Source organism: Halichondria panicea, chromosome 6, assembly GCF_963675165.1.
Source record: "Halichondria panicea chromosome 6, odHalPani1.1, whole genome shotgun sequence".
Lineage (NCBI taxonomy): Eukaryota > Metazoa > Porifera > Demospongiae > Suberitida > Halichondriidae > Halichondria > Halichondria panicea.
The window spans coordinates 6,219,480-6,233,676 of NC_087382.1; the positions used below are offsets into that span (position 1 = coordinate 6,219,480).

A 14,197-nucleotide genomic window follows, 5' to 3' on the forward strand; every position below is an offset into this window, starting at 1 on the left:
ATCATGATGTCACTATGATGTTATTTGAACTTTGACCTCACAGTAATCCGATTGGTTGAGTAGGTGGATATGGAATTCACTAATGAAAGAAGGGGATTTTCTTTGACAGTCTCTTTTGGGTTTTTCCCAACTGTTTTATAGTCGTAAAGCGGTTTAAAATACTGGAGCGAAGTGTTGCAAGCTTGACAATTAACTGGATAGAGGGACCAAACGCGAGTATAAAAGGAAAAGCACCTACCAATCAGGAAGGAAACAAGATATTAAGCACTGTAGTATAAGTATAGTACATTGAGACCAGAGCAGCTAGCGCACCCTATAAAAGTTTGACAAGTTTGACTGTGGCATGGCATTGCCAGGAATGGATGCACTACAGAATGGTGAGGGTTGTAGGTGTGTGTGTGTGCAGGCTACAACTTAACTGTAGACTAGCAATAAAGAGCGTTAATAAAAATAGATTGAGCCTTTAGTCTAGTCTTTAATAAAATGCAAGCTTTAATACATGTCTTGGTCAATACTAGCATATACACACACACAGTCACACGCACATCTTGTTTAGACTTATATTAACACCGATGTGTCAGTTGTGACAAGTGTTCATACTGAAATCGTAATGTTTAAATCCCACTTTTTCAAAATCTTGTCAAGTGTGTACAGCTATTTTGTTAATACCCAAGGCTTGTGTATTTGTTATATTCCGTGAAATTTAAGTGTATATGAAATGTGTCAACCACATGGGCTGAATAGGATGTTGTAGAGAGAGTGTGGCTAAGCTTAAATTTCCCTTAATAATGATTACATCATTCTGTACACTAATCTCAATGTTATTTATTACCAATGACATCACTGTGGTTTGTCCAGCTATCTCCCTAATCAAAACTAGCTTGTTTTACCCACAATATGAATACCACAGCGTGGCAGAAGTTACACCTAATTAAGTCACAATACTCAGCGGATGAATATCCTTGTAACCTATTTTGTTGGTTTAGGGATTTTTAGCTCCATTTTTTTGTTATCAAAATAATGTTATTTTTGAAGATCTTGCATTAGAATTTGGAATTAAGAACGTTAAAATCCACTACATGTAGCTGATGAAAGCACCTGTAATTTGCCTGTGATTGTTTGGTACATGTGTACATAATTATACGTGACAGTGTACATTTTATTATGTAATCCCTACAGGAGGGGGATTCCCTATGCAGAAGCCTCGACTGGAAATTGTTGAGCAACCTAAAGCGGTGAGTTGGTCAACAGAGCATACCGTGTAGCGGGTTATTTTCGTATGGTGGAAATTGTAGACACAAAATTATTCTACCGCGAAAGGTTCAACGTCGCTATCCTGAGCTGTACAAATATTTAAAATATTAAATGAGTAGTTTATACGAATATTTGCACCAATGAAAATTACCTGCTGCACTACTGCCCTATAAGTTTCGTGCGCTTATCAGTATAGCTTGTTTCATTGTTGTCAATAGGTGGCAAATATTTAGTGACTTATCAAGTTGATTCTGATTGTTGTTTTGCATTTGTATATACATATACTTCAAAAATAGTGGGAACGTGGTGAATGATTCTTGAGATACGATGATGTAATCAGTATGATAAACATTGTGTCCACCCATCACAACTGGCTGTAGTCTTGTATCTTTATTGTAAGTTTTTCACTGCCTGGCCTATCCCATAATGGCATTTACAACAGTCATCATTGACTCTTACTGACTAATGTACATTTTGTTGCAGTGTACATGTAGGATAGTACACGTGCAGCTCATCTTACACTGTATCGTTCCCATGTTACAGAGATGCTTTAGACTCATGTTAGGTCAGAAGTTGTTTTACTGTCTCCTGCTATATTCTTTCCCATATAGCGAGGGTTCAGGTTCCGGTACGACTGTGAGGGACAGAGTCATGGCGGACTACCGGGAGAGAACTCAGAGAAAAACAGAAAACAAAAGACATACCCCACCGTTAGGGTGAGTATTGCTGAGTGTGTGTGTGTCTTGTGTCTTGGCCCAGCGTTAGTACTAGCAATGTTCATATAGTTACATGTAATTGTTACATGTACACATACATATTATACCATCTATGTATGGGTAAGCTTTCTTCTATGTAGTGCACTCTCTATTCCTTCTCATGTAGTCCCTCTTTTGCTGACAACTTGTGTTGCTTTGTACTGAGCTCAGTAGAATTTTTCCCAAGGGTTTTTCAAGTCTTTAGGCGAAGGAATATAAATACTTTTTGACAGCTATACAAAGAGCTGTGTATGTATATAGCTGCTTTTATGGTACTCTCTCGTACATGTATCTAGCTTGCATTTGTCCAACAAATCTGTCCTGAAGTAACTCTTAGAGGTGCGAGTTAGTAGTAGCTCTATACAACTGTGCAATAACCTAGCAACTGGAGTGCGCATACATGTAACATGTAGTTTCTATTTTCTTGGTGGCTGTATCAACCTTTTAATCTGTTGTTAGTTTTCATGAGATGCACTAGAGCCCCCACTGTCTGCAAATGCTGTTTGTGTGGGCTGGTGATTAGTTAGTAATGATAGGGGTTTCCCCACTTAACATACTGTACATGCTGCTGTGTGTGTGTGTGCTTGTATACAACACAGCAGCAGCTTTCTAGACTTCCTGCCTGAAGCATGTCATGGAGTCATTGTGGACTTTAGTTAGGTGCCATAATGCAGGGTCACTTTAACACTGTCTGAGTGTATGCTTGTATTTATATTTTAGCTTGCATTTATATATCACATTTGAGTTTCACTGTTTTCATTTACGGTTATAAAATCAGTGCAATTGTGAAGGTGTGGATAAACTGACAATCAACTGTTTTTATTTTCAAGTTGGTATCAAACGGAAGTTGGTATCAAACGGAAGCCGTCAGTGTGTTTGTGTGTTAGGATGTGGTGGACAGTGGATAATCCCTTTTTATTGACTGAAGAAATTGTTCAGTTCCATTATTTACTAGGCTCTGGCCTCACTGTCTCATAGCTAGGACACTGTAGTCATAACAACAGGTTACGTACTGTACAGTATGCGGCTGTGCTGTGTAATTACTGTATTGTACAGTGTACATTACAGTTTAAGTAAATACATCACTTTATAGCATACTTAATTGTCATTACTACTGTAGTCTTGCTTACAGTTGACACCACTATTCTATAAAATTGTGTGAGACTGATCGCTAATTGCGTCTGACAGTTCGAGTTCCACACACATACTTATAGTACTAGCACTGTAGCCATTTCCCTCTAAGTTGCATTCATGTACAGTGTCTTAGATGTGCACAGTTCGAATCAATTCTCTCCCCCCTCCACACACATACACAGTTGATTGGTTACCGAGGTCGTGCCCGTGTGATGGTGTCCCTGGTCTCAGAGAACGAGCCACCCATCCCCCACGCTCACTCCATTGTGGGTAAGAACACTCAAGATGGACGCTGCACCCTCGAGATGGGCCCAGAGACAGAGATGTATGCACAGTAAGTTCCTCAACATCTTGTGTGTGCAGCATACGTGTGCACCTCTCTACATGTGCTCAATACACTAACCTGGGAAGCACTTTGTCCTGTACATGTACTGAAACCTTGGGCTGACCAACCGTGGTCATAATAAAGAGGTGGTCTATTGCAACATATGCTATGAAGACTTTCGGACGCAATAACTTGTAATTAGAATGGTCACACAATAGAGACTCTCTCATATGCAGTATTGCCATGTTTAAAACGTACATGTACACATTAGTAGGAACACATTTATTTATGTGCTCTTGATTGTACATGTACACGTAGTCATGTTGTGCATGTATATGAAATGTGCACGCTTCTTTACTACATTTGTACGTTTGAATGCTCTATACATTGGGAAGAGAACTACTGTTTGTCCTTTGTAGGCATGCAAGTAGTGTCGTGAGCATTATACTATCTGTACTGGATCCATAATGGTTCACACAACTTGAGGGTGACCACTATAGATTTCACTGCATGTAATAGCTCCTAGGTACATTATAACACGCTATTTGTAGTGGTTGCTAGGTGATTGTAGCTATTCTAGCGAGCAGCTCTTGGAATAGTGATGTATTTCCTTTTATCCTAGGCAACGAAAAACATCAGCGTTTGTTGATCTATTGCAAACTATTTGACTAGACTATTCCCATGAAATGATCACTTTTCAAAGGAATAACTTACAATGTAGACAATGTTGCTTATTAGTTATGAGTTTCTGTCTATGGAGCTATAAATCATGCAAACAACTCAGCATTCAGTGTCTTTGATGTTTACATAGGAATGTGCTTCGTGCTGACACCACATACACATTGTGCAATATCTTTAGTTAAATTGCTTACGCTTGCTTAAATCTCTCTTTGAAGTGAACTTAGGTATTTTATTGTAAGCTGACCTCAGCAACACTTAATTTGGGAGCTGGCACTGCTCTCCTGGCATAACTGTACATGTACAACATGTATATGGAGCAGGGAAATAACGTGGGGATTCGTCTTATTTAGCCTACTGTGCACAGCTGGTCTAGCATTGTTTTAATGTGGAACTTGGCATAGACTGTCGTAGCAAATAGGTACCTGTATTTTCCATGGAAATGTATAATGACTGGATTTTGTCAATGACTGGATCTTCTCATAATTACATGTATGTCTATCCACGTCCCAGGTTCCCTAATATGGGCATTCTCCACGTGACCAAGAAAAAGGTGCCGGAGGTCCTCACTCGGAGACTCATCGATGGTCTGCGTGTGAGCCGGGGAGACTTCTCTGGGGGGGATATACCACTGGGACATGGTGAGTAGGTAAAGATCACTGGGTATGAAAGTTATTTTTACTAGTTTGCTCACAGACTACTGTTGTGAAGATCTTTACCATATTTTATTAATAAAATTTATACAGTGTACATTTTTGCACACACACCATACACCGTTACCCCACACATAGATGAGCTAGATCAGATTAAATCCCAAGCTAGTCAGTATGCTAAGACCATGAACCTGTCGGTGGTGAGGTTGTGTTTCCAGGCCTTCCTCATAGATGGCCAGGGCAAGTTCACTATTCCAGTGGACCCAGTCTTCAGTCAGAAGGTCTACGACAGCAGTAAGTCTGTGACCTCAAGTATAACTGTTAGTATAGCATAGGCTAGTGACATTGTATATAGATTTATGTACAAAGCCTACTTTGTGCTGTTTTAAAGTGTACATGTAACGAAGTGTATGACATGTTGTTTATTTTGGACTGACTATTACGTACATGTATAATGAATGTTGCATTCAGTAGTGAGCTACTTGTAGATATCAGATGGCCAATTCCATCTTACATGTGCAGTGTGTACAACAATTACTGGACATAATGTATGCATGTACATGTACGTCATGTATGTACTATACTGTATAATGTGTTATTCATACTAACTTGTAACTGTTTGTGTGCTCATACAGAGGCCCCCTCGGCCGGTACTCTGAAGATCTGTCGACTGGATCGCACCCACGGCTCAGTGAAGGGAGGTGACGATGTCTTCCTCCTCTGTGACAAAGTTCAGAAGAGTAAGTGGGAAGTTTCTGTCAGGGAGGTAGCCACACTCACTGGTCTGTGGTGGTTGGTACTAACTACCCATTTGGCCTAGGTTTAGAGTAACAACCACTTGCCTGATCTAATACATGTTCGTATAGATTGATTTTTTGTTTGTCACTCCCCCTCCCCTTTCTAGACGATATTGAGGTCGTGTTTTATGAAGAAAGAGGTGATGGATCGTCCAACCCAGTCCAACCGTGGACGGCTAAGGGACGATTCGGACCCAACGACGTCCATCACCAGTATGCTGTCGTGTTTCAAACCCCGCCATATTACAATCTGGCCGTTGAGAGGCCAGTTAATGTGCTCGTTGCTCTGAGACGCCCCTCTGATAACGAGATGAGTGAACCAAAACCTTTCACTTACCTACCTCAAGAGTTTGGTGAGTTTTGGGCATTTTTGGTTCACAAATAACTCAGTGTGTATAATTGTGCAGCCTTTAATTATAGCTTTCTGCGACTGTACGTTTGCGTATGTGTACCTTTTAAGTATGCTTGATCAAACCTTGATGGCCCTTTCAAGCAATCGAGTATTGCATGGTTATACGGCAATAAACTAACATGTGTGGGTGCATTCTCTTGACGTTTCACGAGTGTTTTAACTACATATTAGTCCAGTTATTGTGTACATGTACAGTGCATGCTCATACTGTATGTCTGTGTGTATAGTTTAGTGTGTAGTGTAGAGTTGACTGACAACTGCACACACTCTATACTGCAACAGATGAGGAGCGTATCGGAGCCAAGCGTAAGAAGAAGCTGCAACACTTCAGCAACTTCTTTGGTGATGGAGCGGCCGGGTTTGGTGGTGGAATGGGGGGCACTCTGGGACGCAGCTTCTTTGGAGGAGGTGAGTTCTGCAATATGGAATTGTGTTAACCTCTTGAGCATCTCCCTCACTCATTCTTTACTGCCTCTAACTTTTTTTTGTTTTTTATTCAGTAAAACTTACTGATTTTTCTACCTGTATTATCTGCATTCGGCATTTATTTTGTGAAGTTAGGCTTAGGGCATCTATGCACGTGCACAGTAGATGGTTAATGACCAAGTCGATGCAAACTGTAGTAGTACCATGTACACGTCATTGTATAGAAAGTCAGTACCTCTTTCTGTGCAGGTGACATGAGTTTTGGCAACTTGCTCAACAAGGACAATGGTGGTGGTGGAGGTGGGGGCACCAGTTACTCCGGTGGAGCAGGAGGAGACACAACCATGTAGTGAGGGACACACACGCACGTTGCCTGTAACCTGACAGTGTATACATGTACATGTAGCTTTGAGGGCTTGCAGTGTAGCTGCGTGCTTCATGCTAGGAGAGCTCATACACTAGATATGTATATGTACATGTAGTATTTTCTTTCATCTTTTAATGTTTTGTTTTTTGCACTCTAGCAACCAGTTGGGTATGGACATTTATGACAGTCAGTCAATGTCCAACTCGTACAGTAACCCACCGTCCAATCCGATGCCTCCATTCACCCAACAGCCAGACCACTACAACTTCTCTGGAGCTGCATACCCATCGGCAATGCCAATGAAGTATGTGTTTGTAAAGTCAGCACTAACTAAACCATTCATGAACTATTACTAGTTTGTACCGTGTGTTGTGTACTCTATAGTAAATGTGGACTCCCTGAAATATTCATAGAGTTAGTTAGAGCACTTAACTCAACTCAGGACACATTCTCTCTATAATTATATCTCAAAAGTGTCCACATGTAGAGGTTGTTTAAGTTCCACGTTGCACCGTAAGCCAAGCTATGGTAGTGGTTGTGACCAATGGCTTGTTAGTATGAGTGGTGCTTACAACAGTCTGTGTGTGATAACTACCTGCTCTTGTGTATCTGAATCGAGTGACAGGCTTTAACACACTCAGACAATACGTAAAAACGTTGTACCTACATGTACTAGTCAAGTGAAGTTCTACAGTACATGCATAATAGCTGTAGCTGCCTTTGAGTGAAACCTGTCTTGCGTTTATGGACTCCTTTGTATGCCATGTATAGTACATGCTGTTACTGTAGGTCTAGTTACCCCCTTCCTCCCCTTCCCCCACAGTTCGTTCCAGCCGCCTCAGCCTCAGATGATGATTCCTGGCATGGACTTTCCCCAGCTCCCTCAGATGATGGGTGCAGAGTATGGGATTAGGGGGCGTGGTAGTGGGTCCTCCAACGAGGGTGTGTCGCCGGCCATGATTGGAATGGGAGGGTTTAAGAAGGAGAAGTTGGATGCGGGCTATGGAGACACAGTTGAGAGTGAGTGGGTGTATTGTTTGTCTGTGAGGGTGTGGCACCGTATATGGTTCCAATTTGATAAAACATGTATTTTAAGTTTTCATGGGATTGCCTATGTCAGGAGTACATTACTCCTGCCTATACATGTATCTAGAAAAGTGAAGCATCTAGAGTGTCTGCTGTATCATAATATCCCAGAAAAGTGTTCAGGATAATTATAACTTTAAAGTCTTTTATAAGGCGATATAATATGGTATCACTATGTACATGAGGACTTTTTGATCAAGAGAACTATCACGTATAAAGCTTTATGTGCATGTGTACATGGCCACTGTGTACCGCATGATCCACATGATAATCGTGTATTGCATGCACCCTTTGCAGTGGACCATGGCTCTGCCTCTCGTAGAGCACCTCCCCCAACACAACGAGGAGAACCTCGCTCAAAAAGTGAGTCAGTCAGTGCATGTACTACACATGTGTGCCAGCTACACTGTACATGATTAGAATGACATGCTTTTTTTTATCGCATAAAATCTTAGCATACATGTACAGTAGACAATTGTTTCCATGCACTAGCTCGTGTCGCGCTCACATAATATCTATACACCTGTATAATGATAGATGTATGTTTGATACATGTATGTGTGTTCATTGCTGTAACTTACTCTCCAGTTCTGCTGGACACTGAGAGGGAGGAGAGTGGCTTCCAGGACCTGGAGACCATGGACTCTGGACTGCCCATTGGTGAGCTCCCTCACTCTCTGTGCTGGTTGTGTGTAGTGCATAGCTTGTATTGTAGTGCTAGCATTGTGCTGGGCTGTAACTTGGTGTTGATGTACATGTACCGTAGTAGTGTTGCCTTGGTGAGCATTGCACAGTGAAGCCAATCTATTTTATAGTCACGTAATTATTACAGCCAGTCCCAAAATATCATTCAACCTTTTTATGCAGGCCACGGAGTTTCGCTTATTTTATAATTATAATTATAGTACTGTATAGCGGGCAATTTTCGTGAGTAAAATTTTATTGCATGCGTTCCGGTAAGTCACGCCTACGTTTTTGATTTCGTAGAGGTCAGCTTGACCACGAAAATAACGAATATTTTACCCCACGAAAATTACCCGCTATACAGTACTGTACATATAAAATTGTATTGTCCATACAAAAGATGTATATTTCAGGAATGCCGTAAAAAAGGATAGAAGTGGGTCAGACAGTTGTGTGGATTAGCTTCTCTTTACACTATGCTGGTGCTTTGTCTGGGATGATAATTGAGTAGCCTTTTAGTCTGTCCACTCCTTTCTTCCCTGTCTGACAGTGGGTGTGTAAAAGGCTCACTAAGCTGCATTGTGTAATGGTGGCTAGGCTAGAGAAGTTGGCACCATAGCTAGCTATCCCTTTCCCGTGTATGTTGGCACAGAACCACCAAAATGCTTAGTTTTCGTGTACTTAGGAGCTTCTAGACATTACAAAATGCAAGAAAATATGTACACAATTGTAAAATCAGTGCACTACAAAAGTACTTCACTAGTATATGTCATGTAATTGTACTGTAAGTTATTAACACACACACACACCTCTGTATGTCCCTTTAGACCAGTTGGAGGGTCGTACTGACAATCCTGCTGAGCAGGAGGCCAGGGCAGCCGGTCAAGATCTTGCTGATCGACAACAGGCCGCCTTTGCTGTCTGTGAGAGGATGTTCAATGCTCTGCTAGCCTGGGCCACCACTAGAGATGTGAGGTACCTACTGGCTGCACAGAGAAGCCTCACCGCAGTGCAGAACCAGCAGGGAGACACGTGAGTGAGGGTGTGTGGGGTTGTGAGGGTATGTGGGGGTGTGTGGAGTGAGTGGGGCTGTGAGGGTGTGTGGTATGTGAGGTACGGTAGCTGCTTAGGTGTACATGTAGGAATTGGCTTTTTCTACTGCCCCAATGTGAATAGTATACGTAGGCACTAGGTAATACGGTAATCATAGTCATTACCGAACTGTGTAGGTGCTGTGATCAAAGTACATGTACATGTATTTGCTGTACAGGAAGATGTAGCAAATATACATGTAGTAACTATTTTCAACACACCAACACTAAGAATTCAGTTTTACCTCTCCTTCTCCCTCCCGTCTACAGAGCTCTCCATCTGGCCATCATCCACAATCACCAGGACGTGGTGCTACAGCTGTTGGACGTCCTCCCCCAGCTTCCCCCCACCGAGACCCCCGTCGTGGACTGTCTTAACAACCTCAAACAGGTGGGCAGAGGGTGTGTGTGTGACCAGGTCCGTCTGTGTGTCTGTGTGTGAGTGGCCTAGCTCATCTGATGCTGTCCCCATTGATAGTCGGACTCAATACATGCAATAATTAATTTCAAAAGAACAATTGTGGCCAGATTTTGCTTGTGTACATGTCTAAGCCTTTGGTTATGAGATTGGCTGTATATACACACATGTACATTGTGTGCTTGTTATTGATATTATTGCTGTGTATGTCAGCATCTGGCTCAGTGGCTGTCTTACATCATAGGAAATTAACATTCATGAGATGATTTGTGGTACTGTTAGTGATATATTGTTGCGCTACAAACTCACTGAGTGTAGGCTGTGTACTGTACACACTGGTGGCTACAGCTGTATGTTGGCAAAGCATGTTTGACATGTTAAGGGTCTTCAAAACTACACACTGAACAATTTTGAACAGGCCTTTGCTAATAATACTGAGCCTACCAAGCATGTAAGCTCAGTGATTATATGTCAGGTACATGTAGTACACACACACACACACACACACACACACACACACACACACACACACACACACACACACACACACACACACACACACACACACACACACACACACACACACACACACACACACACACACACACAGTCTCCCCTGCACTTGGCAGTACTCACTCGTCAGCACAAGGTGATCCAGTACCTCCTGAAGGCCAATGCCAATCCCCTCGTGTGTGACCGTGAGGGGAACACCCCACTGCACCTGGCCTGTAGAATGGGCTTCATGCAGGGAGCCGTGGCTCTGCTTAATAGGAGCAATCACATCAACACTGAGGGTTGTCGTATCCCAGAGGTCAACATCAGGAACTCCAGTGGTGAGTCACTTTACACTCACTGTACTGTACACTGTATATGTACATGTACATGGTTTGTGTACTGACCTGTACTGTATTTGTATCCTTCTTTCTTTCTGGCCTAGTAATCCTATCTCTCTTACATGTAGATTGTTTTCAAATCAGCTTTACAAACCTGTTTGCATTGTATGGTGACTGTACAGTGTACTTTTGTATCTTGTGCCTTTATTCTGCATCTCTATTTAAAGCTACGAGTATTTTCCTTCTGTGCTATTACCCATTGTTTCTCCTAACCCCTCAGGCCAGACCCCAGTCCATCTGGTGGCCAAGGCTGGTCACACCCAGGTCCTCAAACAGCTAGTCAACGCCAAGGCTGACATCGATGTGCAGGACTCGCGCTCAGGCAAGACTGCTCTCCATCACGCCGTCGAGAGTGGTGACCTCCCCATGACTGGTTATCTTGTCACTGAGGTAGGCATGATTATAGAGTACAGTAGTTAGTAATTTTATGTATCCTGAAATGGCTTTACTAAGTGCCAACTTTAGTTATGATACAGTGGGTGGTCTTCAGCTACTTTCAAAGGGTACATGTACACAGTCACTGTACACTGAGAGTACATTAATTGATATTATACACTCATCGTGTGTAACTGTATTTTCTCACAGGCCAACTGCAATATTGACTGTTGTGATTTCTCTGGGAACACTCCACTCCACGTTGCCTCTGGACTGGGAAGGTATGTGGTACTGCACTATAATTATATGTACTACATGTAAGTACGAAACAAGCCCGTGTTCGTAAGTCCTTTGTACAAACTTAGTTATGTAGCTAGTGAAGGCAACTTCACATTCTGCTGTATTCTGTAATACGTGTAAGCTTCTCTACCACTTTGTAGTGTATCATATTCACTCGTGTGTACATGTACGGCATCCTTCTCCCCCCCCCCTCTACAGGGCTGCCATTGTGTCACTCCTGATAGCCGGGGGTGCCGAGGTGGGGGCAGAGAACCAGGAAGGGGAAACCCCTCAGATGTACGCAGAGTATCGTAACCATGACACCGTTGCCAAGCTCCTCCATGAAGCTGCTGACCAGGGCATGGGAAAAACTGATGGTACGATTAGGTGTATATACAGTGATCATGGCATCTGTTTTAGCTTCAGTGTTTGTAGTGGTAAAAATGTACATGTAGTTTTTCACCATTTAATTTTGACCTGTCTCAAATGTTTAGATAAACAGCTGTTAATAGCATGCTAACTTCAGCTCTGAAAATTAATGGCACTCATGAGTGTAGATCTACTGCACTTGCATTTGGTGTGAGGGCTACATGTAATACAGTCAATTTGTTGTTTTGTACAATAATTATATCGTGAATTGTCAAATCTTCCTTCAGGTGAACTGAGTGCCCAGATGGAAGCTGTGAGCATCAAACAAGAGGGTGATCTTCGTAACCTGGACCATCTCCAACGTATCTCCCTGGCCGTGGTGTTGGACCATAACGACCTCTGGAAGCAGCTCGGCAAACTCATGAACCTTGGAGAATTTGAGGCCGGCTTTGCCACTTGCTCCTCCCCCACCAGAGAACTTCTCAGCATGTTCGAGGTGGGTGTGCCATATTGAAACTGTCGGTTTTGTACATGTACCTACATGTACAACTTGGTTTTCTGATATTCTGATGCACCATTTGCATGCCTCGAGGTGTTCTGGCACCAAATACAGTATTAGCTGGTACAAACAGGAACCGAGGAGCCCACTCATTTCCTAACGTGGTGTCTATAGTTCAGAATTTGACTGTTTATAGCATTAACACTATGCATAACTAATATGTAAACATCCTAGATTTGTTCTCACAATAACTTCAACGCTGGTTTTAGGGAGCTTTCTATTCACTGTACACATGTTATTGTTGCAGTGTGTACTCAGTGAAACTTGTCTATTGCCACCACCTATAGCCCTGTAAACGAGGCCTCAATAAACAGGTGGTCTGTAATAGTGTGATCATTTTAAGTGATGTATTAGGATAGACCACCTTACATGTACATGATCCTTGAATACATATGTACAAGTGGTATTATTTCATGTAAGTCCTGTTACAACTCAATGACATCATGTATACTACTATGCAGGCTTGTGACGGCACCATTGCACAGTTGAGGCAGTATTTGTCCCAGATGAACGCCTCCAATGCTGTAAACATTCTCGACAATGCACTCTCGGGTCTAGATGGTGGAGAGAGGTTGAAGTCTGCTAGGACTGTGTTGGACTCAGGGATAGAGTCACAGTCTACTGGGTCCAATGAGATGAGTAAGTGCTCTAATTTGTTTCTCTTTATACATGCCAAAATATCTTAGCCGTCAGTACGTATAATTTACTGCTTCTAGAAAGACAGATTAGAATTATATACATTGAGTACTGGGACGCTGGTAGTATGCCTTTAAACTTATCCCTTAGTGATTAATATTAAAGTAATTTGTCAATCGTGAGTGTAGTCTATTAGCAAGTCAGTATTAATTTTAGTGCTCACTTTTGCACCAACTGTAATATCCGAACACACTAACACGGCTCCACCCATTTCTACAGGTCCCCACGTTGGCCCATACGCTGGCCACACTGCGACCATGAGTCACAGTCTGTACGGAGAGGGACTAGCAACCACTCAAGCTTGACTGCCCCCCCCTCCAACACACACACACAAACAAACACTTCTCTTTATTTTCACACCGTATGCAATTTTGGAACTCGTAGTTAGTACGCTCTCATATATTATTGTAAACTCTTGATCGCTTTTCAATTTCGTTGTAATAGGATTTTTGGGTGTGTAACCTTCATAGATAATTATTAGAGAACTTCCTATAATATTATACTCAGTTTATACGTCAATTATGGTTGTTACGATATTACAATTGTTGGAGCACTAACTCATGAACTATTATTATATAATTATTTGACAAGTAAGAGTTGCATGGATGGTTTTGTCGACACTGGTGATTGCATGTGCATAATGTAGTTTAAAATGCCTAATTACTGATACCTTTATAATTATATAATATGTATTCCCCTTCGGTCCAGCACGCGCACCACGTCCCACATTATAATTATAGTACGCTGATCAAAAGTGGTCTGTGTATATAATATACTGTACCCGCCCTAGCTTATATTAATGGTAAAAAGAAGCTTAAACCGGTATGTATATAGTCTTAAAAGGCTGTGTCTGGGTACTTGTGATTGTGGCGTACACCACGTACTGGATAAACAACACACGGCTAGAATTATAGTCATATAAGGACATGCATGACACGGCATTGTG

At 42.0% G+C, this 14,197-nt stretch overlaps 1 protein-coding gene across 1 annotated transcript; it reads left to right on the plus strand.

The window, feature by feature from the left end:
* Positions 1–78: 78 nt before the first annotated feature.
* On the plus strand, positions 79–13,833 carry LOC135337126 (nuclear factor NF-kappa-B p105 subunit-like). Its single transcript, XM_064533031.1, has 23 exons — positions 79–377; positions 1,180–1,235; positions 1,866–1,970; positions 3,326–3,477; positions 4,660–4,787; positions 4,938–5,093; positions 5,435–5,539; positions 5,704–5,949; positions 6,291–6,416; positions 6,684–6,783; positions 6,959–7,105; positions 7,625–7,821; positions 8,185–8,250; positions 8,476–8,547; positions 9,399–9,603; positions 9,933–10,053; positions 10,691–10,913; positions 11,194–11,363; positions 11,559–11,629; positions 11,847–12,004; positions 12,284–12,492; positions 13,017–13,194; positions 13,471–13,833. The coding sequence occupies exons 1-23, from the start codon at positions 344–346 to the stop codon at positions 13,554–13,556; spliced, it is 3,111 nt and encodes a 1,036-aa protein (XP_064389101.1). The 5' UTR covers positions 79–343; the 3' UTR covers positions 13,557–13,833.
* The last annotated feature ends 364 nt before the right edge of the window (positions 13,834–14,197 follow it).

Bases quoted from the DNA above. Each gene is read 5' to 3' on its own strand.
- LOC135337126 (XM_064533031.1), top strand. From the start codon at position 344: ATGGCATTGCCAGGAATGGATGCACTACAGAATG. The intron at 12,005-12,283 runs GTACGATTAGGT...ATCTTCCTTCAG, and splicing joins GGGCATGGGAAAAACTGATG to GTGAACTGAGTGCCCAGATG. The intron at 13,195-13,470 runs GTAAGTGCTCTA...CCATTTCTACAG, and splicing joins TACTGGGTCCAATGAGATGA to GTCCCCACGTTGGCCCATAC.